Source organism: Sesamum indicum, linkage group LG4, assembly GCF_000512975.1.
Source record: "Sesamum indicum cultivar Zhongzhi No. 13 linkage group LG4, S_indicum_v1.0, whole genome shotgun sequence".
NCBI classification, from domain to species: domain Eukaryota; kingdom Viridiplantae; phylum Streptophyta; class Magnoliopsida; order Lamiales; family Pedaliaceae; genus Sesamum; species Sesamum indicum.
Window position 1 is genome coordinate 10331186 of NC_026148.1, and position 18089 is coordinate 10349274.

The 18089-nt window shown below is 35.9% G+C and overlaps 4 protein-coding genes across 10 annotated transcripts; all 4 read left to right on the plus strand.

The window, feature by feature from the left end:
• LOC105160712 (protein HOTHEAD) lies at positions 882–5091 on the plus strand. The gene is made up of 5 exons (XM_011078191.2): positions 882–1094; positions 1765–2409; positions 3093–3484; positions 3794–4347; positions 4435–5091. Exons 1-5 carry the CDS (start codon positions 1004–1006, stop codon positions 4475–4477), a joined length of 1725 nt encoding a protein of 574 aa, XP_011076493.1. The 5' UTR covers positions 882–1003; the 3' UTR covers positions 4478–5091.
• On the plus strand, positions 9178–11318 carry LOC105160533. Of its 2 annotated transcripts, XM_011077958.2 has the most exons (2): positions 9342–9590; positions 9722–11318. In XM_011077958.2, the coding sequence occupies exons 1-2, from the start codon at positions 9486–9488 to the stop codon at positions 11207–11209; spliced, it is 1593 nt and encodes a 530-aa protein (XP_011076260.1). In that variant the 5' UTR covers positions 9342–9485; the 3' UTR covers positions 11210–11318. The 2 variants fall into 2 exon arrangements, with proteins under 2 accessions (XP_011076259.1, XP_011076260.1); XM_011077957.2 differs by having other exon boundaries at positions 9178–11318.
• Positions 11525–13845, plus strand: LOC105160532 (urease accessory protein F). Of its 6 annotated transcripts, none has more exons than XM_020693361.1 (4): positions 11525–11916; positions 12006–12091; positions 12241–12315; positions 12856–13845. In XM_020693361.1, coding segments are annotated over exons 3-4 (750 nt in total). In that variant the 5' UTR covers positions 11525–11916; positions 12006–12091; positions 12241–12314; the 3' UTR covers positions 13605–13845. The 6 variants fall into 6 exon arrangements, with proteins under 6 accessions (XP_020549020.1, XP_011076256.1, XP_011076254.1 ...); XM_011077954.2 differs by lacking the exon at positions 12241–12315 and having other exon boundaries at positions 11525–11809; positions 11901–11916; XM_011077952.2 differs by lacking the exon at positions 12241–12315.
• On the plus strand, positions 16683–17591 carry LOC105160713. The gene has a single exon (XM_011078192.1). The coding sequence runs from the start codon at positions 16683–16685 to the stop codon at positions 17589–17591; it is 909 nt and encodes a 302-aa protein (XP_011076494.1).

The window sequence follows — 18089 nt, forward strand, 5'->3', positions numbered from 1 at the left end:
CGAAAAGTCTTTTTTTTTTTTTTTTTAGAAAAAGAAGGTTTAAGTTGGAAGTATGTGATAAAACAGTTTAATATTTATAATTTTATCAATAATCTACTAGAAGTTGGTAGTGAACTATTTATAAATTTGGCTTAATTCAATTTAATTTAAATAGTTTAAAATTAAAAATTAAAAATTCAAAAGTAAATTGATACATGTTTATTTTAAACGGTTAGAAGTACCTGTCGTAGAAGCCCAAAGACCTACTTTAGTTTTGGTCGTAGATTTACATAGATAGAAAAAAATTTATCCACATCAAATTTGATTAAGCCTGAACCAATTATATGACAAGTGTAATACAATTATTATATGATTAGTATACAATTAAAGCAAAATAATCATTTACATTGCAAGTGTAGCACACTTATTATATTGTAATTAATTTGAATTGACTAAACTCAATTTAAATAAAAATATTCCTGACATAGATAAGGAATTAATAAATGTAGCAATTAGAGATTTTGGATGGAGTGTTTCCGTAGGAAAAAGGTTGAAGAAGGGAAGAATAATGATTTAATGAAAAAGCATGCATTTACAGTTACATTAACATATAGATATAGAATGGGGGTTGTGGGGTGTTGCTGGAAGATGTGTGTTGTGTGGTTCCAACCTTAAATCATGTGTTGGAATGACATTTACGTTGGAGGTAAGAGAGGAAGAGATATATGCATGGGGCCGGGGCAGCTGCCAACAAACTCTTGTAATCTTTAAATGAGGATGAGCTAATTCTGATTTGTTCAACTGTAATTAAAGAAAGTGGAAAAGATGTCTGGCCGACTTAGTCGCTGTTTTCTCATATATCATTTCTTCCTATAAAGGGGGCCGCCGGGGTGGGGGTTTGTTCGTTGCTTGTCTTTGATTATTCTGTGCTTGCACAAACACAAACACACACACACACACACCCCAATCTCTTCTTCTCTTGCTTCTTTTTTCCAGTAAGTGAAGTAAGACGTTATAATAAAACATGATGCCTTTTCCAAGGTGCTTTTCCTTTCTTGCAGCAGCTTCTCTTGGGATTTTCAGCTTCTTCATTGTTTCTTCTTTTGCAGAGAAAGGTATCTCTCTCTCTCTCTCTCAACACACATACAAACACGCAAAAGTGCGTGTTTTTGTGACAAATGAATGATGCACTTAATTTGGTTTCATGGATTTGTTGTCGGGAATTGATTTATAATATGCTAATTGTCTTCACCTATGTTTTACTATTTTTTTTATCTTATTTTATTTAGGCCTATTATGGGCTTTTGACATTTTGATCCTACACTTACTATAGGGTCGTAATTTAGTTATGTATTTTTTTTATTTTTATAATTTTAAGACAAAATTGACTCATTTTTCAACCCATTTGCATTACTTTTAGACCAACTTTGAAATCTCTTCTAATTTTATCTTGAAATTGTGAAAAGAAAAAATGTACAGTATTGAATTGTTGCCCTAGTAAGTTATATAGCCAAAATACCAAATAACTATACTTGTAGAATTAAAAATGCAATTAAATTATTTTATTTATATAATTCTTTTGAATAAAATAGATTATTTTTAATTTTATATACGTTGGTATATATTAAATAAAATAAAATATGTAATAAAATTTAACATAAAAAATCTGATTTCAGTAATTATTATATTATGAAACCTAAGAACTAATTATGGCAAAAATACACACGGAGTTGACATTTTATTACTGGAGCTGATTACTTTTTAATTTTATTCAATAATTATCAGCTCCATATAAATCTTTTGCGAAGGATGCAAGAACAGCTCCGTCATCCGGGTTCTACGACTACATAATCGTCGGAGGCGGAACCGCCGGCTGCCCGCTGGCGGCGACGCTCTCCGTCTCTGCGAAAGTACTACTCCTGGAGAGGGGCGGCCTACCATACGACAACCCCAACGTGACCCACATTGACGGTTTCCCAGCGACACTGTCGGACACGTCTTCAACCTCCGCAGCGCAGCTGTTCGTCTCGACGGACGGCGTCTTCAACCACCGGGCTCGGGTGTTAGGCGGCGGCTCCGCCATAAACGCGGGGTTTTACACCCGCGCCAGCAGCGAGTACGTGAACGAGATGGGATGGGAGCCGCGGCTGGTGGAAGAGTCTTACGCGTGGGTAGAGAGGAAGGTGGCTTTCCGGCCGGTGGTAAAGGCGTGGCAGGCGGCGGTGCGGGACGGGCTGCTGGAGGCAGGGGTGTCCCCCTACAGGGGAACAACGTATGCGCATCTGCATGGGACTAAAATTGGGGGTTCGATCTTTGATGAGAACGGGTATAGGCATACGGCTGCTGATTTGTTGGAGTACGCTGATCCCGCCAACATTACTGTCTATTTGCATGCAGTTGCGCACCAAATCTTGATCAAGACATCACCAGGTGACTGCATTTCCCATCATCTTTTATATATATATATATATATATTTAAACAACACTTTAATAGAATAATATTAAGAAATTAGAATATATATTCACATTTATGAGATTAATTATCCACAATCTTCTCATTTCTGAACTAGGGATATAGGTTTAACTGCCCAACTTTGTTGCCCTTGTCATTGTCTCTTCTTTAGGGTCAACTTTTTCTAAATTTCATTTAGGAATAATTATATCTACACCTCTTACATATGATCTATTTAAATAAATTATTTTTATTTTTTAAAAAGTCATACATATACTCAGTTAGAAAAGTCAACATCATGTTATTTTTACTTTATGAAAAATTATACACACTCCTTAAAACTTCAATATTATTACACAAACCACCTGTATACACATGCACCTCTTGAAACTTCAATATTATTACACAAAGTTACAAACCATCGCTTTTTGAAAAATTGCACATACACGCCCTCGAACTTTAATATTATTATACAAACTATTCATTTTTTTTTAGTGTCACGAATGATCTATGTTACGTAAAAAAATATAAATAAACTATAAATCTAAAGGTGTAAATATAATTATTCTTCTCAATAATAGTAGAAATTGCCTTTTTTAAGTTATTCAAGTCCTATGTCTTCCTTTGGTATTATTTGTTATTCATGACGATGGTGGTGCAGGGCAAAAACCAAAGGCGTATGGAGTTTTCTTCAGAGACTCAAAGGGCGAGAGGCACATGGCCTACTTGAACAATGGGCCCATGAATGAGGTGATTGTCTCAGCAGGTGCACTGGGCAGCCCACAGCTCTTGCTCTTGAGCGGTATTGGGCCAGCCCCGGAACTTACAGCCCATGGACTAAGAGTGATATTGGACCATCCATTGGTGGGTCATGGCATGTCTGATAATCCAATGAATGCAGTCCTAGTTCCCTCTCCTAGGCCAGTCGAACTGTCCCTGATTGAGGTTGTGGGCATAACCGATGTCGGTAGCTACGTGGAAGCTGCCAGTGGATCCTTGGACCTCGCTTGGCTCCGGAGGACGGCTCAAGACTTTGCCAAGGCAGTGAACCAGGTTCATTTTCAACTCAACCTTGTTCCTGCATCAATTTTGAAATTGTATGTGTATATATTGACCGCTCGATTGTTTTAATTAACCTCCAATAACGTAGGAATGTGAACTCAATGCATAAGTATAATTTTTCGGCTCCCATCAAACTTTCTCTTATTATGTGGATTACAACCTAATGCTGCATGGAGAGAAATTTGCAGTCAATCAAAATAAGAGTGATTTGTATAAATAGACTATATATTTTAGGGAGGTGAACATAACTATCCGTAAAAATATTTTTGATTTCTTAGTATGTTATTGCACAATGTGCAGACTCTCCAGACCTTCACAATGCCAATCAACCAAACCATCCCAGAAGCTACTGGAGTACCCGAATTATACCAGAACCCCGGCGTACAAGCCGGAGTCATCTTGGAAAAGATCATGGGGCCTTTCTCCACCGGGTTTCTGGAGCTCCAAAGCAGGGATCCGAATGACAATCCAAGAGTCACATTCAACTACTTCCAGGACCCCAGGGACCTCCAGAGGTGTGTCCAAGGCATGGAAATCATCAAACGGGTTGTTGAATCTCGGCCCTTCTCTCCCTTCCGATACCCCTTCACATCGTTTCAGTCCCTGATGAATATGATGCTGGCAGTTCCCAACAACCTGAGGATCAAACACTTTACAGCCGCTTATTCCATGGAGCAGTTCTGTCTAGACACTGTGATGACTATATGGCATTATCATGGAGGGTGCCAAGTGGATAGAGTTGTTGATCATGATTACAGAGTGCTTGGTATGGATGCATTGCGTGTGATTGATGGCTCGACGTTTTACAGCTCACCGGGAACTAATCCTCAGGCCACCGTTATGATGCTTGGAAGGTCTTTATTAATGGATTTGAGATAGTCATTGGTATGCTCAATAATGGTAAGTCTTTTACTAAGTTGTTGTGATATGTTGTGGTGCAGGTATATGGGACAGAAAATTCTACAGGAGCGAAATGCTCGATGATTGAAGCAGATACATTTGTCAATCACTCCTGTACCTAAGAGCAAGAGATGCTATTAATAATGGATTTTCATATGTTAACTGCACTAGGAGCCTCTTACATTTTCTGAGGTTTTGCTACAGTTCCAATGATGAAATATCCATATGTGACAAAGCCTAGGAGAAAATAAAAACCATTCGGGCATCATGTAAATAAAATGAAAGAACCTAGAAGACCTTCAGCATGCTTACATGCTCAAGAAATGCTTTTCTACTGTATAATTTAGCTTGTGCAGTATTTTACTGTAAGTTTTGATGTCAAAAAGATTTGTGTTATTGATAAAATCATTGTCATATCCTTATAAATCGATCAAATATTTTCAAAGAATATTGAAATTAGTATAACTTGAGGTAAGCAAGCAGATTATCAGGAAAACCAGAACTTGGGAGTTCCTGATATTGAAATAGAAGCTAGCCTGGTTTCCTAATCAACCTATTTCTTGATTTATCCTGCTTCTAGATTGCAACTTTTATCTAGAAATAAGGTTATATACCACGAGACTTAACATAAATACCAAGTGTGAAGGATTATAAACAAAAGAATCACAGAAAGACAACATATGGTTATTAGTAAAATCTTTGCTGTAGTAGAAATAAGAGAGTGATGAAGAAAAAAGCACCTGATTTTCTGTCCTCAAGAGTGCTGTAATCTTCTATAGCCAGGGTGGAATTCCAATCTCTGAAGAGGCAACAAAGTAAATAAAATGGAGGAATATCATGAAGGATATGCCATTTCATGGGTCTGGTAATAAGCCCACTTCGTCTTTTAGACAGCATCTCCTTTCTACCGCTTTTCTCCCATTTTTACCAACAAATTCACGGGCCAGGACGGTGAGGAATCTGGTATGCTAGTAAAGGGGCTTTCCTGACAGCAACAACGGATGGATAACAAATGCATGTTATGACCAAGAAAAAGCAGCTCTCAGTGGATATCCATAGCATAAGTCTCCAAGCATATGCCGCTTCTCTGTTGGTTTATTCCATCTATGCCTATATATATATAATTATAGCCACTAAATAGGGAAGTCAAGTCGAAAGGACAACGGCTCAGTAAGCAAACCATTCATAGGGCTTCTCTTACTTGGCATGCAATGGTTCTTGCTGCAATGCAGATGGTGATGAGTTGTATTTTTTCTGATTCCCATAACATGCCAAAGGAGAGTTGCCCTGTGAATGATTCAGCTTAATTCCAAGTACTCGAAAATAATCATTGCTCCAAAGGCAGAAGGTAACAGTTCACAGTGGTAATAGGAGTAAGATGATGCTAAAATGCGTTGCCGGTGGTGATAAATGGCTTGCGTGCTTGCTCTTGCTCTCGCTTCCTGCAATTCAAGAAGGTGTTCGTGTGGCAGGAGACTGTAAGAGATGCTAGGCGAGTCAATTGAATTCACCTCTTTACAACTACTGTATATACATTCTGTTTCGGTCAATGTCATGTATCTCCTTCCAATATTCTCCTGTCCCATCTCCCTAACTTCAACTCAATATTCATCATGTCCCTAATGTAAGTCATTTTCCTCAAAACCTTCTTCTTGCAACGACTTTGGGATGTCTGGGATTTCTGTTGAGAAAGAGATCCCTCATGAAGTCGATCATTTTGGCTACACCCTAGTATCATAAACACTTGTGCATCAAACTTCTTTGTTGGTATCCTGTCAATTTGCATTTGCACAGAGATTATATTAACAGATTTCAACTAGTCAGCACCTCATCCCTCCGTATGATACAAAAATACGACATGATCCCGAACTGATGACTCTTTCGGGCAACCATTTTCCTCAAACTAGTTTTACTTCCTAGACAAGAAATTCTACTTGAATCAATCAAACAACTCAACTTTCTTTAGTAACAAGATTTAATAATCGCAACGAGAATAATTTTATAGCCTCATGGATACGCATGTATAATGCAAGTCCAGAATCCTCTGCAGTAACGTAACACCTTTAGTTTTAAATGCTAAGTGTCAGCATTGAGATATTATTTTCTCACTGTATAATTCATATATCAATGTCTTTGATTAATATATTATGAGTGTGAAGAGTACCTCAAATCATCAGCTGTAGTCAAAATTAATTGTCAAACATAGAAGACAATATCAGGTTAGTCGAATGTGTTAAATAAATCAGGATGACAGCTGACGGATTAACTAACTCGATTTATCTCAAAGAAAGGGACATAATACCAAATTAAAATGCCATAAAATATAATACCTTTGAAACCTACTGCTTATTAAATTTGAATTCTTGAAACAAGTTCTTGAGAAGGCAAGGATGCGGACAGCCTAGAAGAGTCATATCTTTGGTTGTTAAGGTCTGGTGTGTTTTTCATATGAAGACATGGAAAAGTTAAGAGATAGCTAAGTTCACACTGTCTGCACTGATTATTAATACCATGTCAAACTAACTAATTTCACACTGTCTGAACTGATTATCAATACCATGTCAAATCCCCAAATTAACTTTCGGAAAATGAAAAAACGATAAAGAAACACAATATAAAAGGATAGTGAAATTTTACATTGACTTTTCTTTTCTTTTTTTTGTGAGTTCGGACAAATAATTTTGTTCAAACCACCAAAATTATGAAATTTCGAGGAGACAGTAAGCATATGCCACACTGGGAGCGTGAAATGACATGATTAAAAGTTTCAAACGTGTCATATATATATATATATATATTTAGCAATCACACACTAGAAAATTTGTAATAAATCTTCCATGAATTATACAATCAGACGTAAACAAAACTTGTATTATTTACCTAGAAAAAGATGCAAGTCACCTCCATGTAATATGGAAAATAAGGAAATTGTTCGCCTATAAAAAATTAAATACCAAATTATTTTTCTATTTTTTAAAAAAATGAGCAATCACTTCCTTAAAGGGGGAGGAGTAATACACTCGTCCCTTGTGTGACGGGATATAGTTTTTAAAAATTAAAAATATTATTTTAATATAAATATATAATATATATTAATATTTATTTCATCATATAAAATTATATATTAAATAAAATATTATTTTAATTAAATAATTAATATATAATTTTGTATAATATCTCCCTTTCACCCTCCCTCCACCACCTCTGTCCCTCTGTCTTCCCTTCCACATCGCAGTCGCCGTCACCTCCCCCTCCCTTTCTCCCTCCGCGTCCCTCGCCCTTCCTCGTCGCCCGCATCCCCCTTCCATCTCTGTGCCGTCTCCGTTTCCTGCCCCTTCCCCTTCCTCTTCCCATCCCCGCTACCCTCCCCCTTCTTCGGCCCTCATGTTACTATTCTCTCTCTCTCTCTATATATATATATATATAATATTGCTATTAATTATATATAATAATATTTTTATATATATTTATTTATTTTGTTTAAATTTATATATTTGTTTAAATATTAACCGTGGATTAAAATAAATTAAAATTCGGGTCGCAGATTTACTATTTCAATTTAGACCTTAGATACAAATAAGATCCAATGGTCATTAAATAAGACTATAAATATAATTTTATAATTAAAAATTAAAAAAAAATAATTTTTTTAAAAAACACGTGAATTACATGAACTCGTGTAAGGGTTATTATCCTTTTTTTTTTTTTTCCTTAGAGAATAATTTGCTATTTCTTTTTTACAGAAACTAATTTACTCATTTTATATAAAGCAGGAAGTAATTTGCATTTAACCAAATATGGTCCGCGTACTCAACTTTGGTGTGGCTGAAAATCTGTAAAACACTTACTTTATAAAAGAAATTCTTTGTGGCAGTAATAGTGATAAGCCTCTTTTGGCCAGCTTCAATGTCCTGATGCCGGCCATTACGGAAATCCCTGTCTTCCTTTAGCTTTTATTCATTTTTCATTTTATTTATTTCTAAATGAAGAAAGTTAATCTTATGACAGCTCTTTTTTAGTACAGATTTTATTTGTTGTAAAATTCACAATAAAACACTAACATGAAGACAAACAAACTCGTTAAACTACTGGTTGCGTGATTTCTAATTATAATTCTTTAATGCTTAAATTCGTATAGATTCCTGATTTAAATAAATATAGGGTTGAAAAGTTGAATTTCAAATTAATAAATGCATACCTTTACAGAACATACTGGTGAATATTTATAACTAATCACTGTATGACGAACTTAAGTTGTGGGATGACAGTGTGACCAATGGCTGAAATTCTCGGGTTGAGTTGATCTTCTTCATGTTTGGTTATGTTTCCAATCTGGAGTGGAGATCCGTCTTTTCGGGGTTAACTATAACATAACATACATTGATAAGAAATTAATAAGGTTTTAAAATCTAGTTTAAGCAAGAATTTCAACGGCAAATCTCACTTTTAATTGACAAATATTATCCCAATAATAAAATATAATCAGAAAGCGATTACCCTGATTTCAGGCCGAGTTTATGTACCAGAGGATATCTGTATGGGTGTAGAGAGGAAGATAGGGGTGGGTGGGAAAGCATTAATCAGTCCGCTTCCCCTTTGCCAATGTCATCATGCTAAGTCAACTTTGGCAAACATGCGACAGCAATTACGAAAAAGATATAAATAAAAGTGGGAGAAAAAGAAAAAGGAAACTTTAATAAATTTCGAGGAAAAGGTCAAGAACTCATTCAATATAATCATTTTCCCTGTCCCATTCCACAAAGAGTTTCAGTGTTGACAGCATGCTTTAAACAATACCTTTTTCCACACTTGTCTTAACAAGTAAGCATCAGTGTTCTATAAAAAACAATGCATACTGATTCCAAGAAATTCAGGAGTGTATTTGAGCATTAAAACATAGGAAAGATGCACTCACCTTGTGTGAAGGAGGCAACTCAGTTGTGTTTTCACGGTTGTTATCCAACTCCCATCCTGAGAGTGTCTGAGCCTGAGCAGCCTATTGCAAAGACGACAAGCACATCTGCAGCTTGTCGTCGTAACTTTGCCATCACAACGGCGTCCTCGTTCTTCCCCAATACCCACTTCACCAACCATGAATCCATCCCTTCTTTGCAAGAATCATTTGTTCAGTTCATCAAAACTTATCCCAAGTACTCGGATACTGCTCCAGTTGATCAGATACGAGCTCGAGAATATGGTGAGCTCTCACTTTCAAACCATGTTTGTCTTGATTACATTGGCGTCGGTCTATTTTCACAATCACAGGTTAAGTCCAAGAATGCCTCTGATACCTCATCTGATTTCCCATTGTTTGGCATAACTTTTAAGTCGGCGAGTCTCAAGTCGCAGCTCCTACATGGTGGAGATGGATCAGAACTAGAATCTGGAATCAAGAACAGGATTATGGATTTCCTGAACATTTCTCAAAATGATTATTGTATGGTGTTCACAGCGAATAGATCATCGGCTTTCAAACTTGTAGCGGAATCATACCCCTTCCAATCTAGTCGAAAGCTACTTACAGTTTATGACCATGAGAGCGAGGCGGTGGACTCCATGATTAGTATGTCGGAGAAGAGAGGGGCCCGTATCATGGCAGCAGAGTTCAAGTGGCCGAGGCTGAGGATTAACTCAGTAAAACTGCGGAAGATGATTGTGAGGAAGAAGAAGAAGAAGAAACATAGAGGGCTATTTGTGTTCCCTCTTCAGTCAAGAATGACGGGAGCCAGTTATTCATATCAATGGATGACAATGGCAGAGGAACACGGCTGGCATGTCTTGCTGGATGCCTGTGCATTGGGACCAAAAGACATGGACAGCTTTGGCCTTTCTCTTTTCCGCCCTGATTTCCTTGTTTGCTCTTTCTACAAAGTTTTCGGGGAAAACCCAACTGGATTTGGATGCCTCTTTGTAAAGAAATCCATTGTACCAATGCTGGAAGATGCAACAGGTGCAGGAATTGTATCCATTACACCAGCAAAGAACTTGCTTCTCCCTGAAGATTCTTCAGGTACAGACACAGAACTTGAACAAATCGCTAGACTTGGGATAAAGCAAGAATGTGACAATATATCAAACTCTACTGTTCCATACACTGAGCAAGATTCAACGGATAGACAATCTGAAGAAAATGAGACCAGTGATGTTTGTGAAAAGCAATCCTGTCCAACTGAGAACAGGTCGGAACATCCAGAACAAGTCGAATTGAAGAAACATATTGTTTCAGTCCAAGAAAGGCACACATTGACAGAAAATGAAGGCTCAATTATTCAGTGCAGATGCTTGGATCATGTGGATTCGTTGGGATTGATGCTCGTCAATAGCAGAGGAAGGTACTTAATCAATTGGCTGGTTAGTGCACTGATGAAGCTTCAGCATCCTAATAGATTGGATAATTTTCCCCTGGTGACAATCTATGGGCCAAAGGTAAAATTTGACCGCGGACCAGCCTTGGCCTTCAATTTATATGACTGGAAAGGAGAAAAGGTTGAACCCGCTCTAGTACAGAAACTAGCCGCCCGGAATAATATTTCTCTCAGCCATGGATTGTTGCACCACATTTGGTTCCCTGAAAAGTTTGAAGGAGAGAAGCAGAGAATATTAGAGACAAACATCAAAGAGAACGAAGTGGCAAGAAGCAAAAGCAGAAAAGCGGATCAGGGAATCGCAGTGGTTACTGTTGCACTTACTTTCTTGGCCAACTTTGAAGACATTTATAGGCTCTGGGCTTTCATAGCCCAGTTCCTGGATGCGGACTTTGTCGAGAAGGAGAGATGGAGATACACAGCCCTGAATCAAAAGACTATAGAAGTGTAAACACAAAGCCTGATTGCTATCAGCTCAAACTGTAATCTTCCAAATCTTTGAGGTGTTGACAATGCAATTTTTGTTTCAACATATATATTTATCTTTCATTGTTGATAAATGAACGCACCATTCAATAAATTAAGACAACCACAAATACAACGTGGAAAAGCATCAAACAGAAGCAGGGGACTTCATCCGTAACATATCTAGCACAGGCATATCATCGAACACCTGATCAGCGGGATCAGGAATCACCCTCCCTAACTTTAACCGTACAGCGCTACAATATAATTATCAGTGGTTTGATTCCAGACCACGATTTGCCTCGAAACAATTAAAAAATTCGAGGGCTTTTTTTCTAAAGAACATGTATGATTTAGAATAATCAAATTTCTTTTAAGTTAAAGAGACAAACTAAACAAAAAGCATTTCAAGAAATTTAACTACATAACTCAGTTTAGTTTTACCTTCAACAAGCCAAAGCTAACAACAATTTCATTTGGCTTGCACTCACCAAAACAAAACTACGTCTCAATTTACCAAACACCAATAAAGAGAGCTTTCACGTTCACGGTCAACCACCGCCTTTTGTCCTCGCTCTTTCCTTCGGTATAATTTCTCCCACTCTTGTTTATTCTTCTTTTTCTTTCTTTGTTGACCTTCTGTTTGTGATTTTCTGTGGGAATTGTCCCGTCAAAAGCAAGAGCTGCTTTCAGGTAATCCTCTGTGCTTGAACCGGTGTAGAACTTGAATACCTGCGATCAAATTCATTTGATATATCTCCCCTTTTACTTCCATATATCAGGTTCTTGTGGCATATAAATTCTTGACTTTTCATGGATTTCATACTCAATTACCAACCGTGGAGTTAAAATTTACTGGATCCTTTTGGTACATTTATTATCTGTTTAAGCATTTCAAGAACCCATTTTTCTTTCCTGATTTCTGTATCTAATGTTTGATTGCCTGAGCATACAATCTGACGGACCAATGCTTTTACCTTTCTCCTCTGTTCACTTTCTCTTTGTTTTCCCTTCCAGGAGAGCAAATCAAATTTATCCTTGTTTTGCTGCAATAGAGAACAGTGATAATTGGATTACTTTTCCCCTTTCCCAGTAAGATTGATTATGTTTTTTACATTCTGGGATACCTTTAGACTGCCTTGATTGCTGCTGACTAGTTGGGGGCAAGATGTGGTTTTCTAGTTAGAGAAATCAACTCAGATAAGTCTAGCATTTATTTTACTGTAAAGGAGTGTTCTATATCCGAGTTATATTTTATGAAAATGCTTATAACAAAATATGTGAGAGAAATGTGATGAATTTAGTGCCAGAGTGAAAAAATGATGTATCTTGATAAGATAAGATGAAGCAGGCAATTCAGGTTAAAACACAAGGAAACAGTGGAGGCTATGATCCTTCAGTTGCCTCTTCATATGTGTAAAACATTTGCTTTCCCTGAACTATTATTGGGATGGATTCAGGATAATTTAGGATGCACAATTGAATTAGCAAGTGGGCTTTTGTTAGACTGTCAATTCATTTCTGATTTTGCATGAGATTTTGGTCTAAGTGACTTCTTTTGTAAGGCAGCTTATGATAGTTTGGTTTGCTAGATTCTTGCTTAAATTGCTGTTTGATGTTTCTGTATGCCAGTGCAAACTGTGCCTTGTATGGAGTTTGTGGGGGAGGCAAACGATAACAAAGATAAATCTTCATCATCAGGCTCTCTTCGGCTATGGAGTCAATGGCAATTGTTAGATTCTATACTCCCTACTGGTGGCTTTGCTCATTCATTTGGTCTGGAGGCAGCCATGCAAGCTCGCCTGGTCATTTCGCCTGAAGATCTACGAACTTATGTAATCCATGTATTGGAGAATACCGGAAGCCTGCTTCTACCATTTGTCTATGCCGCAGCCATGTCTCCTGATACACAAACATGGCATAAACTCGACAGATTGTTGAACGCTATGCTGACAAACGAAGTTGGTCGTAAAGCATCAATAGCTCAAGGATCAGCACTTATGAGAGTAGCTGCTTCAGTTTTTTCAGAAATTCCCTCGCTCAAAATGATGAGAAGTGAAGCTTTGAGCAGTGGGGCTGTTTCTTTCCACCACGCCCCCATTTTTGGGCTTGTATGTGGACTTCTTGGATTTGAAGCCGAGACCACTCAGAAAGCGTACATGTTTGTGACCATGAGAGATGTTATATCTGCTGCAACCAGGCTAAATTTGGTTGGACCTCTAGGTGCAGCTGTATTACAACATCAGGTTGCTCCAATTGCTGAGGATTTGTCGACAAAGTGGATGAACCGAGCTGTGGAGGAGGCTTGTCAGACATGCCCTTTGCTTGATACCGTGCAGGGCTGTCACAGTTACTTGTTTTCCCGACTGTTTTGTTCCTGAAGGCTGAAAGTCACAACAAAACCAGCGTTCGGCCATTCTTGCTGCCTAGGCAGAATGGAAGTCTTCAAAATTATCCGAGGCTGCTCAAGAAAAGGATACAGTTTTGAGGTTGGTAAACCAATCTTTCAGGCCTTTGCTTTCACAGGCTCTACAAATATTTTGAGTTGGAAAGCATTCAATTCTACCATTAATATGACAAAACTGAACAAACATCTCTGAAGTAAAGACATTTGAGTTGGCATTTCATCGCATCGTCCTACTCTTCTCTTGCAAAATACAAGAAACTTTTACGTAGACCTAAGGGTAAATTGCAACAGGCTCCCCTTGAGGTTTGACTTAATTATAAATACCACTCGTTGTATGAAAAATTATAATAGCTATTTGGAATTAACGACTGTTTAATAAATACTCTCGTAATAACCCATGATAGGACTATTTGTAATTTTTCAAGACTATAAAGAGTATTTATAATTTTTCAAAACTATAAAAAATATCTGTAATTTTTTAAATTATAACAATTACGTATAATTATGTCAAACTTATACAGAGTCTGTTGTGTAAATGTTGGTAGTAGTTTTTGTTGTGAGGTCACCAGTTGCCCAATCACATGTTAATTTACTTCATTCTCATGACATGTGAATTATATTATGGTACCGAACTAACAGTCAACACTCCTGAAATTGTCTGTTTTCAGTTTTTACCCTATGAAATTTTACTTTTCTCAAAAAAGATAATAATAACAATTATATCATAATTTCGATCACTGCAAACTATAACACCAATATATTAATAATAATCAATATAAAATATTTATTAACTGATCAACAACTACCTTTAATTGAAAATCGAACAACAAATCACACATCAACAAAATTTGGAACACATAATCTTATAATTATACATAAAGATATCAACTTCGTCAATTAAATTAAACTTACTTGCTTCAGAAATTATATTTGAAGACGGCTAGTTTGAAATATCTTTTATTTCCGTTGCCGCCCCTTTCCTGCTCGAACACCCATAGACATCTTAATTAAAAAGATGACTTTTAATTAAATTTTATATTTTCTATATCAAAAGAGAATCTATTGTCAAATAAAAACAACAAAAATGATATATGCTATTTGTTTTTTACGCTAAAACATGAGCAACTTACCATAATAAATAAGATATTTTGTACGTCCACACTTCTTCCCAAGCTGCTACCATACATTATAAAACGAATAGGATAATATTTTTTAATCTGGAGGAACAACAGGTTCAGGCATAATTACATTATTATCCATTTCAATTTGTTAGAATAAATAATAGAAATTAAACAATTTAGTATAGCGAAAATGATGGATAAAATCGTAAAATCATATAAAAAATAACACTATAAATATTTGTTATTTTTCTTACAAATTAATGCAATTTTTTGCTATTTTACTCTACAATTATATTCTTTTTAATCAAATTTGATTTGAGTACCGCCTTCAATACCTTTAGCCCTTTTTCTAAATTATTCATTTTGGCACTGTATGTGAGACCATATAAAGTGATTATTTTATACAAATTATTTATTTATTTTTTTGAATTAGAATCTGAAAAAAATAAGGAAAAATCAAGGCAAAAGTTCCAAATCTGATTATGGTTTAGTTGAGTATTCTGTTAAGATCAAATGAAGCAGGAATTCTTCTTAGGTGAACAATAATATCTCCAAATTCTTGAGATTTCAGCCCTAAACCCTTGAAAATTCAGCCCACAACCCATGCCCCACCTACTACCTACCCTTATACAATAAATAACCTCATTCAATTCCATCATCCTCTATACAAATAATTATAAAAAAAAAAAAAAAAGTATTTTTCATTGTACGTGACATTGGGAGTGTTTGTGCAAGTTTCAGAAAAATACTTTTTAGCTTCTGACTCTAAAAATTACTAAGAAAAACATTTTTAAATCAAAAGTTAGAAGCATCCGCGAGCTAGTTTGGCTTGTTTTTTAAATAAATTCAACTTTAGTTTTATTACTTTACCCTCATTATAATAACCTTAATTTAATTTTACCTTTTTATTTTTAATTTTTTCATACTTAAAGTTGATATTAAAATTTTTAAATTATTTGAATAATTTAACAATAATCAAGTTTACACTTTTACAAATTAAATATTTTATAATTTTTATATTTTATTTGCTATATTATTCATTTATCATAAAAAATATAAATTAAATGGCTATGATTAATTAATAAAATATTTTTTTTCATTCATGCAGGTTTAATTATTGTGTATGAATCAATAATTATATTACTTAGTGGAAGTATTATTAAATTAAAATTTTATTTTTTTATTAATATTTTAGAAAAAATCAAATATGATATATACCAAGCAAAATAAAATTTATTATTTTTAAGGAAAAATAAGTATTATTGACAAATAGCAAAAGCGAATATAATAAAAAATAATATCTTTTTAACATACGGTGACAAAATAGTCTTTAATCAATTAAGTTTATTTTAAAAGTGATTTTTTCCAAACACTATCTAATTTAACTTTTGTCTATTTTTATTTTTTCTACAAACATTGCGCCACTTTAGATTCTGCTACAACTTTCAACTTTCTTTATAAAAATCACTTTTGTAAAAGCAAAAATTTTCACAAATACTCCCTAATGTGATATTAAATTAATTTTATGCATTAAATAATATTTTGAAATTAGTTTTATTTTTTATTCTTATTTTTAATTTTAAAATATGATATGTTGATTTATATTTTATTTTTATTTATAATTTATATGTTATTATTAAGTGAGAGCACTATTTTGGTATCTCATTTTTTATTATCTGCTAATTTATATATTTTTAATATTTAATTTAGTTAATTAATTTTATTTATTTATTTTCCATCCTCCCACTCTTCTAAATCCTCAAATTGCCCACAAACACTAGTATAATTTATATTATGATACTTATCATATACATATTGAAACGATGTATCACGCCTACCAGTTATAAATGACAGCCATTCCTTACTCTCTTTTCGTACCCCCCCCCCCCCCCCCCCTTTCCTTTTTCCCTCCATATTATTAACCCATCGCCATGAACTCAAGAAAACCAGTCTTTTCCAAATATGCCCCTCCCCTCAAGCTCATTATCTACGGCATGCTCCTCGCCTTTCTTCTCCTCACCTGCCTCGCCGTGATCTGGAACAAATCCTACCCGAACCTTAGCACGGCCGCCCTGGGCCGGCAACAGGTGGAAGAATGCCGTGTTCCTGAGTATAGGCGAAAACTCATCCCCCAGCTGGAGCCCTTGATATCAGAGGAGCCATTGGAGATATGGGAGGGACTCGGCAAGCAAGAGAAGAACGTCAAATACCTCCCATCCATGGTCGACTTGAGCACCAACTCACGATTCATCTATATCGACCTCGGCGCCCGCGACTACGACTCCAGCATCGGCAGCTGGTTCCTCAAACAATACCCAAAACAGAACAAAACCTTCGAAATCTACGCCGTCGAAGCCGACAAAGCCTTCCACAAACAGTACGAATCAAGAGAAGGGGTCACCCTCTTGCCCTACGCGGCCTGGGTGAAGAACGAGACGGTGGTCTTCGGCAGCAAGCCCATAATCGTGAAGGACAAAGTGTGGAGAATGCGGCCGTTCGGCCGAATCGAAGGGCAGACAGCGGAGGCAGATGGGCTTTCGGCGGTGACGAGAGTTCCGGCGTTTGATTTCGTGGATTGGCTAAAGAGGACGGTGCGGGAGAGGGATTTTGTGGTGGTGAAGATGGATATAGAGGGGACAGAGATCAGATTAGTGAAGGAGTTGGTGGAGAGGGGGGCGATGTGCTTGATCGACGAGCTGTTCATGGAGTGCCATTTCGATCGGTATGTGAAGTGTTGTTCGGGTGAGAGGATTAACAGGTTTAATTACTCGTATGCTCAGTGTTATGATCTGTTCTTGCAACTGAGGAACAAGGGTTGTGCTGTTCATCAATGGTGGTGAGGATGATGATATTCTTGTACTATTTCATTAGCATTTTCACCATTGATTAGTAACACTAGTTTTAAATAAAATTTGATCATTTTTATTTCATTTAATTAATGTATATAATCACTATACGTATAAAAAATTAGCATAATTTTGAAATATATTTTATTTGAGATAATACTTTATTTTTCTAAATCAAGAAATGAGTGGTAGCAAAAAAGTACGAATATCTCCGTTCCGAAAATTTAACATGTATTTTTCATCAAAATTTCATAAACGCAAAAGATAGATTATATAATTAAAATACAATATATGTAACATATTTTCAAAATTAGAATAGGTTTAGGATCATAGACATAACGTATATATAATTCACGAATTTCAAATACATAAAATTTTAGTAGAACATATTTAATTTTTATTAATTGAGTCAAGACATATCTTCTTTTCTTTTCTTATAGAATTTTTCATGCAATCTGGAACATTCATTTTCCTAGAAAATTCAGACTCAAG

What these genes read in the sequence shown, in the direction of transcription:
- LOC105160712 (XM_011078191.2), top strand. Translation starts at nt 1,004, where the DNA reads ATGATGCCTTTTCCAAGGTGCTTTTCCTTTCTTGCAGCAGCTTCTCTT. An exon ending in TTCTTCTTTTGCAGAGAAAG is followed by an intron (nt 1,095 to 1,764) that starts GTATCTCTCTCT and finishes AATAATTATCAG; the next exon opens with CTCCATATAAATCTTTTGCG. An exon ending in CTTGATCAAGACATCACCAG is followed by an intron (nt 2,410 to 3,092) that starts GTGACTGCATTT and finishes ATGGTGGTGCAG; the next exon opens with GGCAAAAACCAAAGGCGTAT.
- LOC105160533 (XM_011077957.2), top strand. Translation starts at nt 9,299, where the DNA reads ATGCACTCACCTTGTGTGAAGGAGGCAACTCAGTTGTGTTTTCACGGT.
- LOC105160713 (XM_011078192.1), top strand. Translation starts at nt 16,683, where the DNA reads ATGAACTCAAGAAAACCAGTCTTTTCCAAATATGCCCCTCCCCTCAAG.